A 25929-nucleotide genomic window follows, 5' to 3' on the forward strand; every position below is an offset into this window, starting at 1 on the left:
GAAACAGTAGATTGGGGTGGGGAAGATGAATATAAATTATTTCTGTGTCTCTTCAAACAGCCACATATTTAATGTACGGCCAGCATTGTGATAAAGAAAAGCCATGTGGAACTGGGAGACCACACTAGGTTACACCTGCACTAACCACTGGACTAGGCTGCTTCTCAAAGTGCACCTTGAGATGCTTCAGGAACGCTACGTTGACCTTGCAATTTCTACCCCTCGCCAGCGAGAGGGAAAAAAGTGCAAAGGGAGGGGAGCTCCCGCCACCGCCGCCACATGCGCAACTGTTCAGTTCCTGCCGAATCAGATTTAACTCATCCTCCTCTCTTGCTTCCAGCATCCAAAGAGGAGAAAAACAAAATCTGAGCGGAGAAAGGTGGGGGGAGAGGCAGGAGGCTGCAGAAGCGCTGCAGAGATGGGCAAACAAGCCCTGCTTCCTAAAAGCTTGGATGCTGCTGGCTTCAACAAGGCGAGGAAGGCAGCTGAGAACAACCGGGGGGGCGGGGGGGGGAAAACCTCCACCCTGTTGCAAAAGAACACAGGAGAGACACGCTGGCTGGGGGGATGCTGTTTCCAGTCACCCCCCCCCCCTTCCTCCATCACCACGCAGATTCCCCACCGCTGGCTGGGGCAGACGCAGGCAGCGGATCCCAAGGACGCCGTGCAGAGGGGCCTCGGGTGGCACATACCTTCCCCCCCCCCGGCCCCCTCCCCGAAGCTCCACAGACTCAAGTCCCCTTTGCAAAGCCAACCCCGGGCCGAACATCCCGACGGTGACAAAGGGCAAGCTCCGCAGCCCAGAGTTTCCGGTCTTTCAGCTGCACCCCTCCTCGAGTTTACCCCCCACCCCAAAGTCCCGATTCCAAAGCAGCGCGTGGGGCTTACTTCCGAGTAGACCCGTAAGTATTGCACTGCAGGGCTGCGATCCTAAGCGCGCGCGCAGCGGGTGGTGGTGAGACTTACTCTCGAGTAAATCTACACCCCCTTGCGCGGGGGTGGGGGCCGGGGGCTTAATGGGAAATCCCCGGGCAAGCCCGATTCGGCGCTGGGCGGCAGCCCCCGAAGAAGTTCACCAAGACTGAGGAGGGTGGGGGCCACGGGCTGGCTCGCTCGCTTCCCTCCCTGCCCCGGCTGCGCCCGGCTCACCCTTCTTCTTGAAGAGCTTCAGCAGCGACGGGAGGTTCCTCCCGAGGAAGACCACCATCCCGACCCCCGGCCCGCTCCGCTCCGGGCGGCTGCTGCAGCTGCTCCGGCGGCGTCCTCTTCCTCTTCAGCCAGCCCTCGACGGTGAGGCGAGGCGCCTCTTCGTCCCTTTCTCCTTCAGCATCCCTCGTCGGCCGCCTCCCTCGCCGGGGCGGGACCAGCGCAGCCGCTGCCGCCGCTTCGCCCCGGGAGGGTTTGGGCGCCGAAGGAAAGAGAGCGCCGCTCCTGCTGCTGCCGCCAGCGCCGTCGGGGTCCTCAGAAGCAACAATGGAGGGGGCGGGGGGGGGGACTTCTCCGCTTCCCAGCCCCTCCCTCCGCAATATCTGGGCGGGAGGAAGGGACGCGGACCCTCCAGGCTTAGAGCCGAGTCTTGCAGGCCCAATTCCCTCCTCCCAGGGTACCCCATTCAAAACCGCTTTTACTTGAGGCTGCGCAAGCACTCGGGAAACCGCTCACCTGCAAAGGCTTGCCTTTTGGAGCATAATAACAAAAAGGCTTTGAGAATAGGTTTGGAAATGTAAAAACAGTAACAACTAGTGAGTAGCGAACACGTGAACTGTACCCAACTTGGGCAGCTTTGCAGGAGCACCCATTCCTCACCTGTTGACTGGAGGTGGGGGACAAAAGGACCACAGTAAGAGGGGGCATTGTCTCAGGCAGCCCCCTCACAGTGGCCTCACTCCAGGCTCAGCAGCAGCAGCCAGAAAGTGAGGAAGCAGCTGCAAATGTGCACACATGAATCCCATCTGGGAGCCTTAGGAAGACTGGCTTAGAAAGTTAGGCTTTCTTCTTTGCATCCAGAAGGTCCCAGAGTCAATCGCTGGCATCTCTGGGTACAGATGCCTGCTGGAAACCCTGGAGAGATGCTTGCTGCCAGTCAGTGTAGACCACTGGTCTTCAACAGATGGGTGGGACAGGGCCTGATTCAAGGTGGGTTGCAACAGGAGCACTATGCAAACATAAGGTAAAATATTTTAAAAAATGGGTTCCCAAATGCACATTTGGGTTAAAACCAGGTCTGAAAAGGTTGAAGTCCCCTGACATACACAACACAGAGCAGGATGGACCAGTGAGTCCAAATCAGTACAAGGCAGCTTCCTATGTTCCTCTTGCTACAAGTTGGAAGTGCTGCGACTCTCTCTCCCCTCCCCGTTCCTCTTTGCCATGTGTGAACATTGCATTGTGCCTGGACTCCACTGCACTAACACTCGTCCCCCACACCCGTAGCAAGGTGCAGCTTCCTCACACAGGAGAGGTCCTCATCCCCATGTGCAGCTGAGGGCGTGCAGAGTAAATTTTCCCCACAGACAGATTTCAGGCACCAGGATTGAAGAGCCAGAAGTTCCAAATGCAGAAATGTGTGCCATCAATGCAAGCTCCTTTCTCTGCAGTTTTCTCCAGCTGGGGATGCCTGCCTCTCCCAGACTCTCTGTTTCTTAAACTCCACTCAGCCTCAGCTCTTCCTCTTACTTTCTTTTCAGAGAAAATTAAGTCCTTTCATTGCCAGCTGTCAGGGTCCTCTTTTCACCCTTCTGGAGAACCTCACCTCCCCCCCCCCACACAGCTGAATATTCATCAGGCCACTTAGAAAGAGAGGAGACCCTGGCAGGTCAGGCCCACGCCATCTGGCAGGCGGCAAGGCACTCAGGCAAGGGGCGCTCCAAGCATACAGGGCCGGGAGAGAGAAGAGGTGCTGCTGGCTCATTCTCCAGGAGCAACAGCCATTGTCATCTGGCACTTGGGTGACCAAATGGGGAGCTAAGACAGGGATGGGGGGAAAGGATGGAGAGGGACCCTACTCAAGCCAACAAAGTGATCCATTAGAAATGCCTGCCCCGGTGCCATGCTTTGGACTACATCTCCCATCAGCCCCTGCTGAGGCTGATGGGAGTTATAGTCCAAAACATATAGAGAGCACTGAGTTGGGGGTGGGAGGCAGGGGCAGTAAGGTGTATGACCTGGGGAGAGTTCCTGGGGGCGAGGACTTATCAGTGCTCACCCCCAACTGAACCCAACCCTGAGGAGCCATCTAGGTGGAATTACAGACATTCCTCTCTTCGGCCTTGCCTTCTCTCTGTCTACTTGCGACTGTAATTTCCTTCAGGCAGGAGCTTTTTACTTAGGTTTGTATTGCTCCAAAAATATGTAACTTGATGGCATCACAAAACAACCACCTCAGACACCAGCCAAGCTAATCATCTATTTAAGGTGGCTGCGTCCAGCCCAGGGCTTCTGAGGCAGATACAGAGACTCCTGCATTCTTTCTGGGCCTTCCCCTTCTCCCTCATCATTACCCATGAATCTCTGGGTCTCCATCCTGAGATTGCTCCTTAGGGTGCAGCTCAAGGAAATGCAGCCAGGACCGGGACTCTGCTAGGCAAATGCCACCTTCTACTTCAAGGGTGGGGAACCTCAGGCTTTTGAGTGGTGAATGATTTGGCCCTCTGGGCCTCTTTGTCCAGCTGTTGGGACTCCCCTCAAAGCTGCACCCTTCCCCAGTCCTGCTCCGTGCCCTCAAGTGCTTTTGCCTAGTCAGGATGTGTGCTTGCTTTTTCTTTGCAGCAGTGGATGGGTTGTATGGGCAGAGCCACTCAATGCACATGGCTCTCTCCCCCCCCCCAACTTTAGCTTTCCCGCTCACAGAGTGGCAATTCCCAGCACCCCAAACAAACTACAGTTCCCAGAATTCTTTTGGGGAAAGTCATGCACTTTAAATGTGTGTTGGACATGCTGTAACTGTATGGTGTGGCTCTGTAATGCAGCCTTACTGTACAAAGTTAATAGCCACATCCATTGCAACCCAGTCAAATGGGTGGGGTATAAATGTTGTTGTTGTTGCTGTCATCACCTGCCCCTAGACGGCTCCTGGAAGGTTCCCCACGAGAGAAGGCAGCCTGTGGGCTGAAAGAGATCCCCTACGCCTGCTCTACAGTACTTCTTTATCAGCCTGTGTGAACTTATTAAAGGGCAAAAAATAGAAAATAAAAACCATATAGCAACCCAGGTCCAGGCAGTCTCTGTTTACCTGCTGATTAGGGCTGGGTCTCTGAGCCCAAGTCCAGGGCTCTTTAGCCCAGCCCCCACTGCCTCAAAATGACCACCCAGAGAGGGCGGCACAAGCATAGCAGAACTGGCACTGGTTGCTATTGCAGCACGTTCATGGTTTGTTTGTTCTTTTCCATATATATATATATATATATATATATATATATATATATATATTCCTTTTCTGCATCAGAAGAGTACTTATTCACAAGTAAATGTGTTTAGCCTCAAGGCAGAGAATCAAACTCCATTTCATTCCTATAGTCACTGGGCCTCACTTGGTTCTGCCTCAATCAAGCGCATATGCCATATACAAATTCCCTTAATATACCAAAGTATAAAAAAGCAATTTCATTCACTCATTTTATTGTTTCATCCTCCAAAATCTTAGATTTGCCAGAGTTCCCTTCAAGGGCAGATGCCGTCTTTGTAACTGTTTGGAGATTCAAACAGTCTCTCATCCACTGTAGATTTTTATCAAGAGGTTAGAGAACTCATAACTTATCCTATTACCAGGCGGCGGCTCCCTTTGTTACAGACCCTACTGAGCATCTTCCTTAAGGGGACTTAATAAATCTATCCCAGAACAGTGAGCAATAAGTCAGAATGCTGTCCTACCTCTCAGACTTGCTAGCTTGCCAGTGTTAATAATTAGTAATGGGCTCCATGGAGGCTGTGATTTTGTAGTTGTACTTTGTTTATGGGTCAACAGAGCATAACAAAAACACTCTGTTTTGATTGACTGATTGATTGATTACTCCTGTTGTGCTGTGCTTCAAAAGTGTAACTGCACCTGCTCAGAGAATTTCTTTTCTTTTTTAAAAAATCAGGCTTCTTAAGTTGCTTTTTTGTTTGTTTGTTGCTCTAACATGTCAGGAACGCAGAAGCAGTTGCAAAGCAGGGAATGGCAGTGGGGAGGATCTGAAATGTGGCGCTTCACAATGGAAGTAATGCACATGGCTACCTAAAGTCCAGGGCATAAGATGACCAAGCCACACCACCATCAAGGCAGAAATAAACATTCATATGCCATTAGCAAAAGGGGTGGGAAAGAATATTTCCAAAGAAAGAAAGAAAGAAAGAAAGAAAGAAAGAAAGAAAGAAAGAAAAGTTGTTCCTGGTGCTCTGGACAATGCAGCTCTTAAGATGACTCTGAAGAAGTAGGGCAGCTTTTGCCAACTTGGTGCTTGCCCTCCAGATGTTTTGGACAATTCCAGCCAGAATGCCTGGGGTGATGGTCTGTTTCAGTACAAAGCACCTGTAGGGCAAAGGATGCAGAAAACCAGAGTAGTCTTTAACGTGCCACGTGCCCCTTTGACTCTTAGCCTTGTGTAATTAGGAGCTTCTTGGCTTCTGAAGCATTATCACCCGCCCCGCCCTGCACCAAACTGCAGTTCCCAAGATTCTTTGGGGGAAGCTGCAGCGGTTGAACCGAATTAAAACAGAAACATCTGAAGTGCAGGTAACTGTTGCACACCTGCCTTGCTCTTCTCCCAAGGAGCAAAATGGTTTCACTGCAACCCGCTCCCCTCACTCACCCCAAGCTCCTTGTCTCTTGTGATTCTCTCCCAGACTGATTGGGCACTAGAATATCAAAAGAAAGAGGCTAAACAGGGAGAGAAGCCCTCCCAGGCTTTCCAGAAATAGCTGCTGATTTCCTGCTGAATTTGACTTTCATTTGCAGCCTCTTGTTCTGCCAGCAACATGCCCAGACAGAGCCAGTGGCTCATCTCAAATCAGACTTGCTCATCGGTCTTGAACCTCTGGCATAAATGAGGCACCTTTAGATTGTTGTACTGTGTGATGCTGGGGCAGCACAGGAAAGACTGTGAACCAGGATGTCCCTGGTTCAAATGACTCACTGAACTCCTTAAGGGTGTCTACACAGGCCTTCTGGTCTAAAACTGAACTGGCTTTCCCCTCTGTTCTTCAGTGTAAGGTATACAGGGCAGCCTTTGCCAGCCTGGTGCCCTCCAGAGGTTTGGGACTACAGTTCCCATCAGCCCCAGCTAGAGCACTTGGTTGATAAAGGCTGATTTAACCCTTTCACAACAGAGATGCCAAGGAGGACAATCCACAGTCCTTGGCCCTCTGCAAACTCAGTCCTTCCCCCTGCAGTCCTCTGGATGGAGAGAAAAGAGGGTGGCCTCCCTATCAGCATGCAGCCTCCCCCTTGGCAGATTATCCCCTTGAGAAAGTAGCTCTTGAGAGACAAAGGGTTGCCCAACCCAGCCTACAGTGACACCACTTTGCATCCACAGGCAATCATACCAACAGGGCCTTTCAGGCCACACCGCTGAAGTTACAGCCCCAGCAATACTAGACACCCTTGCAAGGCTCTTACTGAGAGAATGGATGTGGAGCACTTTGTGCCCTGTGTTCTGGGGGAGAAGGCCAATGTAGAAAAGCAAGTGCATTTTGGACTATTGATGATATGGCACAGCCACACTAGGGGTTGCAGTATAAAACATCCCCACTGCGAACTTTCAGGCATCTCTTGGGAGGCCTTTTTATGCTAACAGGCCTATTTAATCGTTTACATTTTTAAAAGATGAGCCAGTCATTTCTGGATACCCATGAGTTCTAGTGTTATTAGACAGGGAGGAAAACTTTCCTCTGCTCACTTTCTCCGTGTCACCTCTTACTCACCTTTTCTTTAAAGAGAAACTAAACTAAACTAAACAAAATCCCAAACATGCAATGTTGTGGTTGTCATGTAACAAGACATACAAGTGTGATCCAGCCAGCTGTTTGACGTTGCCGATTGGTGTCCCAAAGTCAACATTGTCCTACAGAACAAGCTCACACACATGCAACCACCATTCCAGTGGAAAATCCCACTGCATTCAGTAAAATTCACTGTCAGGGTAGGGACATGTGTGACCCACCCCTATAATTCAGAGTTCCAAATCACTTTCTTTCTTGCACCAATAATATATTTCTTGTCGGCCCTCCCACCTCATTTTCTCTGCTTTTACTTCAGTTATAGTTTATTATTTCCTGTCCATTCTGTACCCTGCATGGTGAACAACACTTTTGAAACCCTTGTCCAGAGGGTTTTGCACAGGCTATGAAGTCGCAAGATCATCCCTAATATACATGCTGCTCCTCTGCAAATGAAAGCAGACCCCTTGATTGTTCAAGGGAAGGTCTTTAGTTCCAATAAGCACTGGCATAAAGAATTTTTTTGCACATGCTTCTTTCTTACATTCCCATTTGCTCAAGTGTGTGTCACCAAAATGAAGAATAACATGCATGTTGCCGCCTGAACTCTGTAACCCCAGCTCTGTCACTCTCCCCAAACACATTCCAATTTTCATACATCACAAAACTCAGGCCCGGCTTGGAGCAGCAGCAGGAGATTCCCGGGGCCAAATTCGTCATGTGCGAGGAAAGCAGCAAGCATGAGGAGGAAACAGCCAGCAGGAGACAACTGAGCATAGATGAGATCATAGCTATGGACTTCCGCGCATGCCAAAAAGTGCTCTAGAAAATGATTTATGAATAATGGCATCAAGAGGTCCAGGGTTGGTTTTGAGGCATGGATGTCCATGCATTGCAAAGAGAGAGGAATGGTTCTCTGAGGTTCCCACATGACACCCAAAATGCTACAATTGCCACAAACATCCTGAAGATGCAAAGTTCAGATGACCTCTGTAGATGGCTTCAGCGCCCACGGAAGCCAAGCAGGTTGCACCATGGAATATAATAATTATATCCACTTTGATCTCAGTTTCTCCTCCTGCTTTGTGCCCAGCCTCTTTTCTTATACCACAACAGTAATTTTCCCTGCCTTTCTTTCTCCCAGAAGTACAGTGGTACCTCAGGTTACATACGCTTCATGTTACAGACTCCACTAACCCAGAAATAGTGCATCAGGTTAAGAACTTTGCTTCAGGATGAGAACAGAAATCGTGCAGCGGCGGCACAACGACAGCAGGAGGCCCCATTAGCTAAAGTGGTGCTTCAGGTTAAGAAAGTTTCAGGTTAAGTATGGACCTCTGGAACGAATTAAGTACTTAACCTGAGGTACCACTGTAATCCTGTAAATTCATATCTGTTGGCATTCACTTTGCATACTTATTTTAATCACTTTCTGTTTCATAATACATACAAACCGGAGGTTTGTACTACAAACCCCCCTGTTGACTACAATGAATGGCTTCTTTCAAGCCTAATTTCAGCCAGAGAGGGGGAGGCTTTGGGCACCACCAGGGAACACACTCATGGGCACTGCACTGGCACTTCGCAACTGCAAAGAGAGCCAGAGAATGGGGTGGTTTTCTTGATGTGCCACAATGCACAACAAGGGCAGCACACCCCCACGCCCTGGAGAGTTCAGGCAGAATGTGCTTTTGGGCCTTGGCTAAAGGAGAGCTGGGCACTATAGCATTAGCACCTGCATGGCAGCCTGCCACATCATCACCCCCTGCTCCTCCCTGGGTCAGCCCGTAGGCCTCCCTGCCTTCCCCTCCATTCTTAGAAAAGCTACCAAACAGGTTTATGTCTAAACGCAGACTTCCCAGGTTGAACAGGAAGAGCCGGAGAGACAGCAAAAGGCAGGAGGTTGCCTGCCTGCCTGCCTGCCTTCATGCTGCGAGGCCACTTGAGAAGGCAGGCTAGGCCACAGAAGGGCGGCATCCAAGGAGAAGGAACCTCAGGAGCAACACAGCATGTGGAACTCTTCCTGCTGCAGGAACTGAGCCTGTTCATGCAGCAGCCCAGGGCCAGATGATATTTCCTGGGCAGATGGGAAGCAGAGGTCACCATCTGAGAGGGAAAGGATGTCCCAGTCCCTTCTCGGTCTTCCCATGCCACACAAGCTCAATTTCAGGCAGGACAAGTGATCTCCTTTCCCTACCAGGGAGTCACAGAATCATAGAAATTAAATAAACAATAATACTGGCGGGGGGGGGGGGTATGGTTTTTGTCTATTACTATGGTATGCATTTTTGTGTTTCTCTATTGTAAACCGCCCTGTAATCCTCAATTTAATAATGGAACTGTTGAGTTGGAAGAGACCCAAAGGGTTATCGAGTGCAATCCACTCCAGTGTAGGAATCAGCTAAATCACACTCTGCTGTGGGATTTCCATAGGCAGTGTATCGTGTTCACAGCAAAACTCAAAGAAATGCTGTTGTGCAGCCTTCCTCAACCGGAGGCTTTCCAGGTGTTTTGGACTACAATTCCCATCAGTCCCTGCATGATACTGCTGGAATGATGGGAACTGGAGGTCACCAGCTTGGTTGCTCTTGGATATATTCAGGATTAAACTGCAACAATATATATATCTCTCTCTCTCTCTCTCTCTCTATATATATATATATATAATGAATATATTCAATGGCAAATTCCAGATAGATAGATAGATAGATAGATAGATAGATAGATGATAGAAAGATAGACAGACTGACAGATATCACATTCAGACCACACATCACTCAGGGAGCTATGGGAAGGGGCTGCATCACAACTGCCTCTCCTAAACTAGATATGCAAGAGTCCCAAGGAACAAAAAGCCTAGAACACAACTGATGCTTTGGTAATACAGTGGTACCTCGGGTTACATACACTTCAGGTTACAGACTCCACTAACCCAGAAATATTACCTCGGGTTAAGAACTTTGCTTCAGGATGAGAACAGAAATCGTGCAGCAGCGGCGCGGCAGCAACAGGAGGCCCCATTAGCTAAAGTGGTGCTTCAGGTTAAGAACAGTTTCAGGTTAAGAACAGACCTCCAGAATGAATTAAGTTCTTAACCCGAGGTATCACTGTAGCTCTGTTTGAGTGTTATTGGAGCGGAGCAGAATCTAAAAGGTACAGGCGCTCTAGGGTCCCTTACAACGTCACAAATAGGGCAATGGGGTGCAATTCTGCCACATGGAGGTACCCTGTGTCGAGTCAGCCCACTGAGGCATTTAGCTCACTAGTCAGCCTTTGCCAACCTGGTGCCCCTGGCAACTGGCATGCACAATTTATGCCTTGGATGACACAGCTGTGCTGGCAGCTGCTGATGGGAGTTGTAGTTCTAAATATATGGAGGGCACTGTGTTGGAGAAGGGCTGGCTCTACCTCAGCTATCAGCCCCTTAATGGAACCCTCCTCCTCCCCACAGAGGTAGGTGCAGGCGGCAGCTTTCGGGGAATGCCGAAGATGCACTGTTTCCACCCTGTCCTTTGACACGTGAGATGTATGTTTTCAAGGCTCACCCTATTCCAGTGGCTGCAATTTGTTTTAATTGTTTTTAATTCTGACTTTTAAATGGCTATGAGCTGCCCTAGGACCTGCTGGTGAAGGGCAAGTAAAAAAATTAACAACAACAGCAACAAACAATAACAGGAACTGCCTTTCCCAGCCTTGCTACCCTTTTGACCGGAGATGCCACTGGCTTGACCTTGGGACATTTTACCTGCCAAGCAGGTGCTGTTCTGCTCCCCATCAGCTGGGACTCTTCCTCTCAAACTGCACACCTCTCTTCTCATTCTGGAAACTGGCTTAGATGGAAAAAAGAAGTTCCTTCTGCACACACCCCCCCTTCTAAATCAAAGAGGATTAACAGCGGAGGAGACAGAGAGGGGATATGATAGCCTCCTTCAAATATTTGAAGGGCTGTCACATGGAAGACTGAGCAAGCTTGCTTTCTGCTGCTCCAGAAGGGATGATCCAAACCAATGGATTCAAATGACAAGAATGGAGATTCCAACTAAATCCTAATAATAACTTTCTGGTGGTAAGAGTGGAAGGAACTCACTAGGAAGGTGGTGGACGCTCCTTCAGTGGAGGTTTTTAAGCAGAGTTTGGATGGCCATCTGTCAGGGATTCTTTGGCAGCGATTCCTGCACTGCAGGGAGCTGGACTAGACACCTCTACAGTCCTGTGAATTTGCCTGGGTAGGACTACACGTTTGAATGGCACAATAGTGATGGCTCTCCCAAAAAATTGCCCAGTGGTGCATCTCTGTGCCTGCGAAGGGGCATGGTGGAAGTCACCTTCAAAGGTCCTGGAGGAAGCAGTCCAAAGGGGTTGGTGGCTTTCAGGTGGGGTCAGTCAATCTACTCCCCAAACCCTACACTATCCCCTCGAAGCACTTCCAGACAGGGACTCCCAGACAGGGAAACCCCACCCCCTCTGTGCTTCAAGTCACATAAGCATACAGGATGCTGCCTTGCCACAAGTTAGACCCAGTGGTCCACAGGATTCAACACTCTCTATACCGACTGGCAGCAGGCCTCTAGGTTCCAGGCAAGGGATATTCCGAACCCTACTTGGAGATGCCATCTGATCAGGGATTGAACCTGGCACCTTCTGGATGCTCTGAGCAGCAGCCCTTCCTGTAAACCAGATGTTTCCCCCCCACACACACACACCTTGTTCCCAATGGGTGGCATCTGGCCACAGGCTGCATTCCACCAGGATGACTCAGTGGCATGCCTGGTGTGCCCATCCCCCACCAGGGCGTGATCCTGCTCTCCTATCTCCATAGCCTCCAAGGTCTTCCTAGCAGGGGTTCCAGCTAATGTGGTAGCAGAAGTCAAAAGGGGCAGGAGGGAGCTACATCCCAGCTCAGCATGGGCAACAAAAGTTCCTAAAGGCAACTGGGCAGTTTCCAAGGCAATGCACTGCAGTGCAATATTTGGGGCACCAAACCAGGGTGGTATTGAAAGGGGAACTGAGCATTGAAGGGCTAAGACTTGAGCCCAACCTGAAATCTCATTTTAGTTACATGAAAACACACACATACACCCCCTGATTAACTCTCCAAATTAATTCTGGGCTTAACTTGTGCCAGGGCTCAGTCTATGAATAATTTTTTTAAAAGAGTGCCACAAGGCCTGCGCAGAGTGCCTTTCCGTCGTTACTAAATAACTGAACCAGGTCCCTCAATCTTAAGGATTAGGAGTCAAAACGATGCCTAGTCATGGCATGCTAGTCATGGCAGAACCAAAATATTCAGTGGGTGTTTGCTTGAATACCACCCCCACCCCTCGGTTCAGAGTTTTCTTCTGCCCCCTTCTGGCCACCTAGAGGAGATGCAGCAGCCAAAGGCATAGAGGAAGACCTCTTGGACCATCGCTCAGATCAAAGGCTGCTTAATGCATCCAAGCACCTAATTGCTAAGGTCCTGGTATGAGGAAGAAGAAACATTGCAAGCTTCCTGGAGCAGAGGAAAGGAAAAACCAGCTGGGCAAATGAACAACCCTACAGTCTGCATTCAGTGCCAGGGCTCAGCCAACAAAACAAAGAAGGGAACACCGCTAAACATGTGCAGAGTGCACCAGCCTGTCCAGTGACATTTCCTGGTGAAATCTATTGTTTTGAACATTACACAATTTCACAGTTGATTGGGGGGCGAGGGAATCAAATATAACTTATTTAATGCATTTTAATGTAATATTTCCTCCAAAATGGCTCTAACCCTCCCGCTACCCACATTTTTTATTCCCACAATAGTCCTACACATATAAGCCCTACACACGAGGAACCAAGGCACGGTCATGGGCATTGAGCACATGCACACACACACCTCTACTTGCTCTCCCTCATTTCACGGATGCCCTGGTGGATTGTATCCCACGGTGACAACACCTTCCCCAATTAATTCACTGTTTTGAGGCAACTACTTCTCCTGCCCACTTTTCGGCCAAGACTCTCCCATTTCTCAGAGACTGGAAGTACAGGGAGCCAACCGCACCACTGCCCTTCCTTTTTTTGCGACACATGGAGAATTGGGGGGCCCCCAGGCAGCCTTAGACTGTCCTGCAGGGCCCCCACCAATCGATCCCAGCTGAGCGCCTGAAAAACCGCTGAAGCAACACAATGCACATTCTTTTGCTCTGCGGCCTCCGATGATCGGTTGCTATGGCGCTAGGACTGAGAACAGACCAAAACGCGCTCCACGTTTTCCAGACAAACGCCTGCCCCACCGCCGCCACTCCCTGCTATCGCCCTCTCTCTGTTCACACATGTGGCCGACTCTTCTGCCACAATATGCCTTATCAGCAGAGGCCCCGTCTCCTCCTTTGTCAGAGGATGAATGTGGCATTCAAAGGAAGGGCCTCCGTCTGGCCTTGCCCACATCTCGCTGGATTGCTATGGGGACTGACAACACACAGGCCTACCTGAGATAAAAGACTGCTCTCTTCTGAGGCACTGGCAATATTTAAACTTCTCTTTCTTACCCTAACCCCAGGAACGGTTTAAGTACAGTGCTGTGGCCCCATGCCCTCATGTTCTATCTTGACAGCAAACCCCTGCTGTAAGCAAATGGCAGTCTTGAACTTATTCAGCTGTGAGGAGATTTGCTTGGTTTTTTTTTTAAGGGGGGTGCTGTTTGCCACCCTGGGCTCCTTTAGGGAAACAGAAACAACAGCAACAATAACAATTATCATCATTATCATCATCATTATTGTCTGGGATCATGCCACTCATCCCTTTCTATACAGGATGTGAAATGCTTTAGTACAGCCTTGTTGGCTGGCTGGGGCTGATGGGAGTTGTTGTCCAACAACATCTGGAGGGTACCAGGTTGGCAAAGTCTGCTTTAGGAACACAGGAAGCTGTTGCCTTATGACCATTGGTCCACTTAGCTCAGAATTGTCTATGCCAGATGTTCTTGAACTCAAATTCCCATCAGACTCAACCAGCATGCTCAATAGGCAGGGATGATGGGAGCTGGAGTCCAGCAGCATCTCATGAGCAACAAGTTCAACATGAAAAGTGATGGCCACACCAACTTGGATGGGTTTAAAAGAGGATTGGGCTGATTAATGGAGGGCAAGGCTATCAACAGCTAATGCTCTGCTTTCACAGCTGGGGGCCATAATGCTTCTGAATCCCAGTCTCTGGAAGCCACAACACAATAAGCAGGAAAGTTTTCCAATTGCTGCATTTGTTTGCGGAATTCCTGCTTGTTGCTGTGCTGCTTAATGCACAGGCTAACCCCAGATGAAGTCCCTCTTGTTTAAAAAATGACATTTTAAAATTATTTCCCTCCCCTTTCTTCTGCCCAGCATCTGCATGCACAAGCTTCCTAGGTCACCTCTAAACTGTGTGGATTCCCTGTATGTCCTGGAGAGTGTTCTGAACCTGGGCCCACTGTGTATACCTTGTAAGCCACTTTAGCAACCAACCTCAGCTTCGGCCATGCACTACAAGACATTTACAGTCAACCCTGAGAAATCAGAAGGAAGGCGTTGGGACAAGCAACAAGCTGAGCCCAATGCAAACCTCAAACCATCTGCTGCGGAGCAGTCTCGCACACTTCACAGAGTATCGCGAAGGTCAGGGTCAAAGGACTCCACATACTAGACATGACACCATTCATGCAATTAGCAATTTGTGGATGGTATTGGCTTGTCTGTACTAAACTGCAGATTAGGATGCTGCTGGAAGCAGGGGAAGGGGGCCTTTAACACTTTGCCAGATCCACCCTCCTGCATTCCCAATCCCAATGCCGTATCTGCTATTCATTTTTTAAAATATAAGAAAGCACTTGCACAATTGCTCATTGCTCAGATGGTGTCATGTCTAGTTTGGCCCTCAGCCTGTACCTTTATGTAATTGTAGTTCCAAAATGGGGAAATTTTGCAGACTGCACATGTGGAATGGGAAGGGCAGGCGGTTTAACAGGAGCACAGAATAGGGATTTCTGCAGGCACCTGTTTGTCTCAAGTCCCTGCAAGACAAGAAAGGCCACTTCTGCCCAGATTCCTTTTTTAATGGAAAGTACAAAAGTTCAGCTCTCCTCCTTGGCATCGGATCACCCAAAGAGCAGTGTCAAGGGTACTCCTGCAATGCCAACTTTGCGGGATGACTCAGCCGCCACTCCATCCATCCATGCCCAGGGCTTATTCCCTCTCTTCAGCAAGACCTGGTACAGTGCCAAGAGCCAAAACATTGGCATTGCAATAGGTGTTCTTCCACCACTATTACGGCTACACGTGTCACACAGTGTTTTTCCAACGACATCTTGCAAAATACCTTGCCTGGAAAGTCTGACGCATCAGCAGGCAAATAAGCAGGGCTGTCTTGGCCAAGGTCACGTCACAGAAGGGTTTCAGAAATCAGCCCAGGAAGCCTGCAAAATCCATGTCTGACTCTCAGCAACCTTTCTTCTGCCAAGACATCGGGCCAAGTCAGGTGCCATCTCATATCCCAAATCAAACTCATAAAGGTGCTTCTCATACTTGGCTACAAGTGGCAACTCTGAGTTAGGGCCGCCAACTATTTTTATTGGTCCTGCTCCCCCTGGGCCTTTCACTGGAGCCTCGCATGCAGAAATCAATCAAACAAGTTGCGGAGGAAGTTTCACTTGCTAGGTTTTTGCATGTCAGGTGGCTTTTAGAGGCACATGACCAGGTGACCACACAGCTTTGAATACAGCCAGGAAAGCAGGACTTAATCTGAGTCAATCATGCTCAAGCCAACCCTGGGCTGTGCTATTGGTGCTAAGGCTCAGCATGGGAAGCGGAAGATTTTATTATTTTAAAAACCCAGTGCTTCTGCCTTTCCATCACCAACAAGCAACTCACAAACTTAAGAGTCTCACATTTTAGAGATGAATTACAATTTATTCATACTAAAAGGGTGGGTGAAGAACGAGGCAAGCTCCTTTTCCTAGCACAGATTTAATGAACATTAAAAAGTTTCATTTCTCAGTTCTTCAGTACAGTTTATCTTAGCAGGCAGATTGATCAGGAACCCAAGGGCGCCTGGAGGGGAAAAAACATCATCCCTGTACAATAACATCATCAGGGAAGATCCTCTAACATTTGCCTGTTTTGTTTATGGGGAAATGCATTTGCAACAACCTGTCTTCTAAAAAAACAGTAAGCTTTGTTGTTAAACAGAGAAGGGGAGAGGGGGCTTTAGTGCAGGGGAATAAACTAACAGCACCGTACGGTAAAAAATTAAGGAACTGAACTTTCCTGTTTACAGGGATTATCACCCCGTTTGTGTCAAGGTTTTCATTTGGAAAAAAAAACCCATCAGCTAAACAGAAATTCCTGTTTTGTGGGGGTGGAGGTAAGAGGCCTTGGCTTCCCTGAATCAGCAGCAACACCAAAAACAAAAACTCAGGAGTCCTGACCTCCCCCATCACATGCTATAACCACAAGCGCATCAACAGACTGAAAAATAAAGTGAACTTTTGAGTCCCTAATCCAGCGGCTGTTAATTAGGCAAACAACATTATACTACCAGCCTGCTAGGGGGGAAAAGTACAAAGTGTATTCACAGCCACAGTCTCTCCTTATGCTCCAAAAGACCAGCGCTCAGCACACTCAAGGACACCTGAGCACCAATTAGCTGCTTCTTAATATCCTTGAAACAAGCAGGGGATTTTTTATCCCGTCTTTCTACACACAGGAGTACCCAAGGCGGCATTAAAAAAATGTATCAAGATATTAACATAAAATTATTATTATTGTAATCCATCAGTGTAACTGACACTTTGCAAGGTGGCATAGGGAAATAAGAGGGGTGTCAGCTGCTCTGCATGTTTAATCTATACTTTGACAATGGGGCGGGAAACTAAGAGGTGGGACAAGGAGAATGAGCAACGAATAAAGCAGCCGTCCTCAACCTGGGTACCCTCTAGTTGTTTTGGACCACAACTCCCATTAGCACCAGCCAGGAGGGCATTCAGATTGGGGGAGGCTGAAACACAGAGAAACAGCTCGATGAAAATATAAATGTCTGCTGGCAGAGGTGGTTTTAGGGTTCGGCCACACGGGGCGCCACACTGCAAGGGGCACCACATTAATGCTGTAGAATGGAGCATGACAGGTGGGGGGCAGGGTGACGAATTTTTGCATCACACAGGGCACTGCTGAAATTTGAGAGTCCAGTGTCCACCACTGCTGCTGGATCAGGCCAATAGCCCATCTAGCCCAGTGGCCAACCAGCTACCCATGGGAAGAACGCACGCAGGACCTGAGCACAGCAGCAATGTCCCCTCCTGCAGTTTCCAGCAACTGGTATTCAGAAATTTACTCCCTCTGACAGCAGTGGCAGGGCACAGCTATCATGGCGAAGAGCGATGGATAGTTTTCTCCTCCATGAATCTGTCCATTCCGCTTTTAAAGCCATCCAACTCGGTGGCCATCACTGCCTCCCGCAGGAGGGAACTCCACAGTTAACTATGTGCTACATGAAGAAATACTTTCTTAATATCTGTCCCGAATCTTCACATTTGGCTTCAATGAATGTCCACAAGTTCTAGTGTTATGAGAGGGGGAGGGAAACTTTCCTCTCTCCACTTTCTCCTTGCCACGCATCATTTTATGAACTTTTATCATGTCACCTCTTATTTGCCCTTTCCTCTGAATTAAAAAAATCCCAAATGTTGCAACCTTTCCTCATAGAGGAGTTGCTCCATTCCCTTGAATGTTTTGGTTGCCTTTTTCTGAATCGACTCTGCAATGTCCTTTTGGAGGTGAGGTGACCAGAACTGAAACAGTACTCCAAGTGCAGTCAAACCTGGATTTGTACAATGGCATTGGGATATTGGCTGGTAATATTGGATGTGAATGAGAAGGTGGGGTTACAAGCTGACCTGGGTGGGGTGGGGGAGCCCTGCTCCTTTGCCTTTAATATCAGAATAATCTGCAGAAACCTATAGACTGAGCTCTTCACACCATGGAGATATGCTTTCTATTCTGCTAATACCTGTAAGGCTTCTTTTAGAGGTTCAGGCACAGAGGATGGAAAAACAGTTGGCAACCTTAGTTTTGGGGATGGCATTCACACACCAAGTAGTAAAAGGGTGGAAGGCTCTAAAAGATTTTAAGCAAGAGGAAGAGCTTGCGTTTCCCTGGCCTTCTGATTTTTTCCTAGTGGATGAAGATGATATTCTAATCCAGGCCACTGACTCTGCAGAAGAACAGTCCTTCCAGATTAGTTAGGCTGATTCCAGGGGAGTGATCTCCTCTGTGGGGTGATTATATTAGCAAAGCACCAGCCCTAGAAACCCACAAAGCAGCCTCAGGGCTGTTTGCAACACCAGAGATAGCCCAAGGACAGCCCCCAGGTTTCTCAGAACATGGCAGGGAAGCAGCTCTTTTGAAACAGCAAAGGAGCTCCAACAAGGAGAAACCACAACAACAACCCAAAGTTTGCCATTCAATGCACAATCAAACCAAAAGCCACAGCCCAACCTGGCTCTCTGTTCAGTGTTCCTATATGACACGTATGTTTGCAAATGCACGATTGTTATGCTCATCATTTTTAAAAATTATTTCTGGATCTTTTCTGGTGCTTTCGTAGCTGCCTTACAAATCTGTCAACGGACAAGTGTTATGCAGGTCTTGTGATAAATAAAATAAAAACTGAGCCCTGGTTTAATTTCAGATTTGGTTCCTTCAGGACTGCAGAACACCTTCGCAAATTGTTTTTTCAATGAAACCGGGAGACAGTCTCCCTGGCGTTTTGACGTGCGGATCTTGCAATGGTGAAGTGTATTTCCCAGCTGCAATTTCCTAGCTGGGTCCCCAAGCAAGAGGCGCCAGGAACTCTGGGACAGCAGGGTAAAGAGCCAGGTGCGGAAGAGCATCTCTGGACCTCAGATTTCAGAACCACCAGAGCAATGAGAGCTCCAATTCAACCCTAGAATCTGGCTCCATAGCTAGGCCACGGCTCCGTGTTTTGGACTACAACTCCCAGCAGCCACAGGAAGCTGCTCTGGAGCATGTGAAGACAGGAATGCCTCTGAGCACATGCCAGGTTAGGTCCCCCTCATACCTGAGAAAAGCCAGAGTCCGCCCCCACCGTATCTGCCACTTTGAGGAGGGATGAACCTGGAAGTTAAGGGCCCACGGAGGAGTTTTGTTGTCTGGAGATGTGGGCAGGGGCGGGGGTAAGTCATGAGGAATTTGCCCCTTTCAGTCCCTTCCCCAAAGTGGCTGCCCCACAGCGACTCCCCAGCCACACCCTCCCTGCCAGGCCTCCCGCAGGCTCCCCACCTGACAAGCCCGTACCTGTCTTCAGCCCTGCGGAACGGCCAAAGTTCCAGAGAGACCAGCCCTTGGCGTTTGGGGGGCTCCACTTGTGGTACGAGTTGCCCATGGTGCCCGTAGGTGCAACAGGCACCTTTCCCCGTCTCTTCCTCCTCACCCTGCCCCACCCACCCCCTTGTTGCTGGGGGGAGGAGGAGGAGGAGGAGGAACAGGGTGCTTACATGACTGAGCCAGGCAAGCCTTCTTTCTCCTTGGCTGGGTTTCCGTGGCACAGAGAGAGAGAGAGAGAGAGAGAGAGAGAGAGAGAGAGAGAGAGAGGCGCACAGGGCTCAGATCTGCCTTCCCATCCCTGTGTCTCTGGGCCGCTGCCTGCTTTCAGCACCCACTCGCTCCCTCCCTTGCTTGGTCACGGAGCCAATCGCAGCAGGCAAAGGGGAGGGGCGCGTGGGGTGGGGGTTGGCCTCTTGTCTTCTTCCTGCCCTGACAGCTTTGCTGCCTCCTAGCTCCATCTCTCGATCTCACTCCTCCACTGTCACCAGAAGGGTTTTGTTTCCAAAAAGTGAGGGGTGACCCAGCTAAAAGTTTGCCTGAATATTGCACCCCTCTGACTTGGGGGTGCTCACTGGAGCAGGAAAGAGATATTGCACATGCTCCAAAGCCCTCTTCCTGATTTACATGTTTTGGGGCCATGCCCGGGCACAGGTGGGCGCTTTGGCTGACAGAGTCCACAAGGCGGCAGCATTTTAGGGGGAGGACAAAAAAGTGACTCAGAATCTAGCTATCCTTCACTATACCTGTGGAAGTCATTTAACAGTCAAAAGCATTATAATTTTACTTGTCTGAAGCTTATCTATCTATCCATCCATCCATCCATCCACCTCAATTCCCTCCTTCACCCATGCACATTCATTTTTTCTCTTTCCCCAACATTCTGTCCCGTTTTAATTTTCTGTCACCTTTTGATTTCCTTGGCGATTTCCCCACGCAACTGCCAAACTGCTAAGGCACAAAGCAAGAGCAGCTGGGAAACAAAACAGACTTTGGAGAAACAAGCTATGGTTTGGTTGATTGTCGCTGGGACAACTCATGGTTTCTTCAACCACAGTTTAATGTAATGTGCAAACCCGGCCATTATTTATCACCTATGACAAAGAGTTCTGATAAGTTTGCACATTCTGGCCCATGCAAGTGCCAGTGCCTTGCATAAGAGGGCCTTAGGTAAGCTGTCCTCTGCCGCGACCTTCCCCACAAAATGAAAATGGTGGCAGCTGCTTCATTCAGCCCATCTCTGGTGGACACCAGGTTAAATATCCCCCCATTTGCAGCCGCCTTCGCTTAAGTTTACAGTGAAGGTGTAGCAACATCCACCAGAGAACCCCCTGAGCATAAGAGTGGAACTGGTATGGTTGCAAGTGCCTCATAATCTTCACTCTGCAGTTGTAATATATCAATCTTTTAGTGTGGCAGCACCTACACTTTGGAACTCCCTGCCTATTGATATGAGGCAGGCAAGCACCTTCACTTCTTTTCAGTGCCTACTAAAAACATTTCTTTTCAGGCAAACTTGCCCATATATGTAGAATGCTGACTTGTGTTTTAATCAGTTTTTAGCTTATTGTTTAATTATCTTTTGAACGTTTTAAACAGCTGCTTTACCCGTTTTTATTGACAATTTTATTGTTTTATTCTTTTGCGAACTGCTCTGAGGTTTTTTCCTCACAATCTAGCAGTACATACATTTTATGGCATGACTTAACATTTGCTCACAGTTTGGAGCAAGGCTGAAGATCCTGGTGTGATTAGGGGTTCCCCAATATATCCCATGGTCTTCTGTGGTACTAGGCCAGGGGTTTCCAGATGTTGATGGACTCAAACTCCCATCAGCCCTGACCACTAACTATACTGCCTACCAGAGGCGTACCTAGGGGTTGGTGAAACCAAACTCTGCTGGAACACAGGCCTGGGATGAGTTTGGGTGCAAAAAATCACCTATCAGACTATGGAGTGCATGGTGTAAATGTGTGTGCTGACGCGACGCCCCTGTCACAGCAAGTTGAAATGTGGGAGAAACTTCCCATTCTTCTCACAGCATAAAGACATGCACTTTTATTTTTATTTTTTGCCCTTTGCCCTCACACTCATTCTGAATGCTTCGAGTATTTGGGTCAAGTAAAATGTAGTCATTTCTAATGTGGCTATTGCGGTAAAGTGTTTTGGGGGGGTTGGCTGGGGGGGTGCCAATACAGCTCCTTGCCAAGGGCACAAGAGAACCCAGTCTGCCAACTACAGATGATTTGCTGAACATCTGGAGGACACCACATTATCTATCCCTAATCGAGGCAGATTGGCAGGTGGAAAATACTCAAATTACATATCACATCACAAGTGCTTTTAAAGAAATGTCAGAATCCAGGAAGGGCCTTCGGCAAGTCTTTCAGAGAATACAGGAAACTGCCTTGTACTACTGAGCCAGGCCTAGCATCAGGCCAACAGTGGGACTGTAAGGTCTCAGAAAAATGGGGGGGGGGGGGCGCAGTATTTATTTCCTAGCAGCCCTATTCAAAAAATTATTTTAAAATGCCATAGATTCTAATCTTTGGGCTTTCGGCATGCCAAGAAGGGGTGCAATCTTCTGACTACCTCAAGAAATTCCCTACCCCAAACCCCAACTTGCTCCTTAATCTTGACTAGAAGTGAGGTCCCCTGTTCTGCTACAAATACAAGGAAATCTCACAAATTATATTATTATGCGTACAATACTATACACAAGTTATAAAGCAGAAAGTAACCAGGACATATGCAGATGCTTACAACAATGCATATTACTTTATAAAACTCATAAGTACTAATATACTGGTAACATTCTTCTGTACAAAATACTGTACAGCGTAGGGCTTGACTGTTGTATATACATTTATATGTATAATCTATGTTTTTAAAAATGAGTCATTTTCTGTGTAATTAGTCAGGCTTACAAAAAAAAAGAAAAAAGAAAAGAAGGAAGGAAGGAAGGAAGGAAGGAAGGAAGGAAGGAAGGAAGGACACCAGACATTGCACAGGCAGATGGCATATAAGCAGGTCCTGAATATGAGTGGCAATCCATTGCAAGCGAAGCCCAATTGGATTGGACCCAGCAAAATCCACGTGTAAATCTATTTCAAATGGATTTCTCCTTCACCCAAATGCAAATTCTGCTCTACCATTACTGACCTACGGCCCCAAACAATGGTCATAGGACACCCCTGTAGCTGTTATTCTTTGCCCCATGGCCCACCCTGTCCTTTAAGATGCCATGAAAGGGAGTGGGTGGCACTGTGGTTTAAACCAATGAGTCTCTTGGGCTTGCCAATCAGAAGGTTGGTGATTCGAATCCACATGATGGGGTGAGCTCTCTTTGCTCTGTCCCAGCCGTTCAAAAGCATACCAATACAAGTAGATAAATAGGTGCCACTGCAGTGGGAAGGTGCCAGTAAATGGCATTTCCGTGTGCTGCTCTGGCACTCGTCACTGTGTCCCGTTGCACCAGAAGCAGTTTAGTCATGCTGGCTACATGACCCAGAAAGCTGTCTGCGGACAAACGCTGGCTCCCTCGGCCTGAAGCGAGATGAGCTCCACACCCCATAGTCAAATTCGACTGGACTTAACGGTCCAGGGGTCCTTTACCTTTGCCTAAGATGCCATGGCAGCATCTGTCCTGCCCCTTGCCAATAATTCAAAATTCAAAGAAAACAGAATGTATGAAAAGCAGATGTATGCAAACTGGCAGCCTTGCACTGCCCTAAAAATGGGCACCAAATCTGGAATTTATTTCAGCAGGACACCCCCTCCCTGCCAAGGGCTGAAATCTGTAAAAGGGAATGGAAGGAAAGCTTAATGAGTAAAGCTGATTAAATGAAACTCCTGAGTATGTTATGGGTCATTGGGGGTTAGCGGGTGAAACCAAGTTTTGGGAGAGTCTAAGCAGTTTACAGAAAGGCACTTGAGTTTCTGGGTCCCTCAAGAAGGAAACAAAAACCCTTCTGAGTGAAAACAAAAGCCTAACACCAAAAAGCCTAAGTTAAGATCTGAAATCATTAACAGAAATAAGCTAAACGTTTGCCAGCTATTTCCTGCTGAGACCTGATTTCTGTCCCTGCGGCTTGTGCCTTCCTCCTGCTGAAACCAAGATCCAAATCGATGGAAAGAAATGTCTCCCATTCCACCTGCTCCCGTGCAGTGAGCTCACTGGGTTCCATGGGACTTGCACCCAGGTAAGGGTGCCTAAGATGGCAGCCCTCACTGAATTGCCCCTGACTTCCTCACCTGAAGCTGGAGAAATACAGAAACTCAAAGGCACCTACACCGGTTTGACAAGTCAAATCCGTTCTAATTCATATTTGTTCAGCTCTTCACCTTCATTTCTCACCCTCTCCTGTGCCAGAGACCATGTCAATGATCATATTGTCTTATGAAAGAGCACGTTCCTCATACACAGAAATCTGACTCCAAAACAATTTGGTGAGTTTTAAAAATCAGATCTCAGATTATGCTGTTTGCAAAAGCATTTCTTGCACTTTCCCCTCCCCTCCAGGTGGAAGAGGCACACCTCTCTTTGTTCAGTCTGAGAAGCTCACCCTGGTTTCCAGCTCAAACCAGACACTGGATTCCTGTTGCCCACATTTTCAGAAATTTCACTCTTGGCCTTCTGCGCCCTGCAGATTAACAAAATTATTTCACAAACACTTGGAAACTATTTAAGCAATTAAGGTTGAGGCCAGCAACAGTGTGATTACTAACAGCTGAAGGAACCAGGAAGCCTTTCTAGCACAGCATGCAATTGAACCCTACGAAATAAATGGCATATTGTCACACATCACCTTGTTACTAACATCTCACATCTCTGCATTCTTCCTATGAGTCCTGGTTGCTTAATAGACTGATGCAGCTAGAGACAGTGCCAGGTAGGAGTGCAGTCTCCATTACAGGCCCATCTCAGCCTCATTGGGTGGTTTCATTTGGGAAAGCCACTGCTATCTTAGGAATTTAGCAAGCTGTCTTATGCCTAGCCAAGCCAATGGTCCCTCTGAACCCAGAATTGTTCTCTACCTCTGAGCCAGGATCCCTTTAGCATTGTTACCTGAGGACCAAGTTAGATGTGACTTAATTGGGCAATTAATGACTTAGTAGTGCAATTAACATGCACTACTGAGTTTTTTTTACAGAAAAGTAAACAGCAGCCAAGCAATGGAGGGTGGGAGAAGAAATTGCAGCATCCGGCCCTTGCAAATTAGGGAGAGTTAAACCCTTTCTACTTGAAACAGTCTCAGTGAAAATGCTCCCTTTCCACATTTTCCAACTTAATGCTAAAAGATACAACTCTTTTCCCCAGCCTTTGACAGCTAAAATATTCTGTTTTGTGGGACTCACCTATTTTTGCACAATGTATACTCTTCTGTTCATCTGGAATGGTTTTCCTTCTTTTTTATCATTGTAATGGTTTTATAGTAACTATTTTTTGAACTGCAAGTTATATTGTTGTGACCAACCCTGCAGCTTCATTGCAGGTAAGAAATCTGATAGATGATTGATAGATAGATAGATAGATAGATAGATAGATAGATAGATGATAGATATAGATAGATGCTGATTTATTATATCCTGCTCTCACCTGCTGTTTCATGTTCACTTGAAGCCACAGCTGGCCCAAGACATTTTGCCGCACTTTGCCTAACGACCAGGCTGGCTCTGCTTCAGGCTGCCTTGGAATGAAGTGGAGCACTGATCCATCTGGCGTTCCCTGCTCCACTTAGGGAAGACTCTCTAGGCTCCTTAGCAGGACTCTTCCCCTTTCCCAGGGGACTCTGCCACTGAGCTGTGCCCTCTACCACTTTGTGCCCAGCTCTGATGGATTTTTCCCAGCCCTGCTGCTAGGCATCATTTGGTCTGGGAATGGCCTGGAAACCAGGCCAAGTGTGCTGTGCTGCTCCCCCACCCCACTGATATTACACAGTAAAGCAAGGGGTCCACAACTGATGCAGGTGGTGCCACTGTGCCAGGCAGATCAAGAAGCAGGAGCCTACCTAGAAAAAATGAAAAAAGAGCCCTAGTAGATTAAGGGGGCAGGTATCTAGTTCAGCATCTTGCTCTTTCAGTGGTCAACCAGATGCCCTAATGGGAAGCCGAAAAGCAGGACTTGAGAGCAAGGGTACTCTCCCAACTTGTGCATCTCAGCAACTGGCATTCAGAAGCATGCTGCCTCCAAAAGAACTATCATCAGCACTCGAAATTCACCAGGCACCTGGTGCATTTTGCACCTGGCTATTGGCCACTTGCGACCAAGTGAAGATGTTCGATTGCCAGGATGGCGCCTGACGTCTCCACCATCTGGAGGTGCATGCCTGGGGATCCTTGGATCTTGACTGTTTTCAGATACTGACAACACATCCTGTAGAATTCTATTTGTTATATTTGATCAGAAAGAATTTCAGGAGCCAAAAAGTCATATTGAGAAATACGACTTTCGAGATGTCTGGCCCAAAAATGACAACTAGGTATTCCGTTTTGGCGACTGTAACCCTGGTTTAATGAGCCATTTGGTGTCTAGCTAATATATCTGAATGTCTAACACTGGGTAGCTTGGTCAGTGTTCCTCTGAAGAGGAACTGTATGGAAGCAGAATGGCCCTTTTCTCTAGAGTACTTGCTTGCTTGAGTCATCTGGATCTAGTCGCTTTGCAGATGCCTTG

General features: G+C 48.2%; 1 protein-coding gene across 4 annotated transcripts in view; it reads right to left on the reverse strand.

The window, feature by feature from the left end:
- NHSL3 (NHS like 3) overlaps nt 1-25929 on the reverse strand; it is a 55729-nt gene that overhangs the window by 17841 nt on the left and 11959 nt on the right. Inside the window, exon 1 of one of the 4 annotated variants that reach the window (XM_079989088.1) lies at nt 19227-19387. The exons of 2 other annotated variants lie outside the window; for them this stretch is intronic. In XM_079989088.1, coding sequence (XP_079845214.1) covers nt 19227-19314 — 88 coding nt within the window. In that variant the 5' untranslated portion in view covers nt 19315-19387. Of the gene's footprint in view, nt 1-1149; nt 1435-19226; nt 19388-25929 lie in introns of those variants that run through there. One more of the 4 variants, XM_079989089.1, reaches the window with a different exon arrangement.

The sequence above is a fragment of the Podarcis cretensis genome (assembly GCF_951804945.1).
Source record: "Podarcis cretensis genome assembly, chromosome: 8".
Taxonomy (NCBI): Eukaryota; Metazoa; Chordata; class Lepidosauria; order Squamata; family Lacertidae; genus Podarcis; species Podarcis cretensis.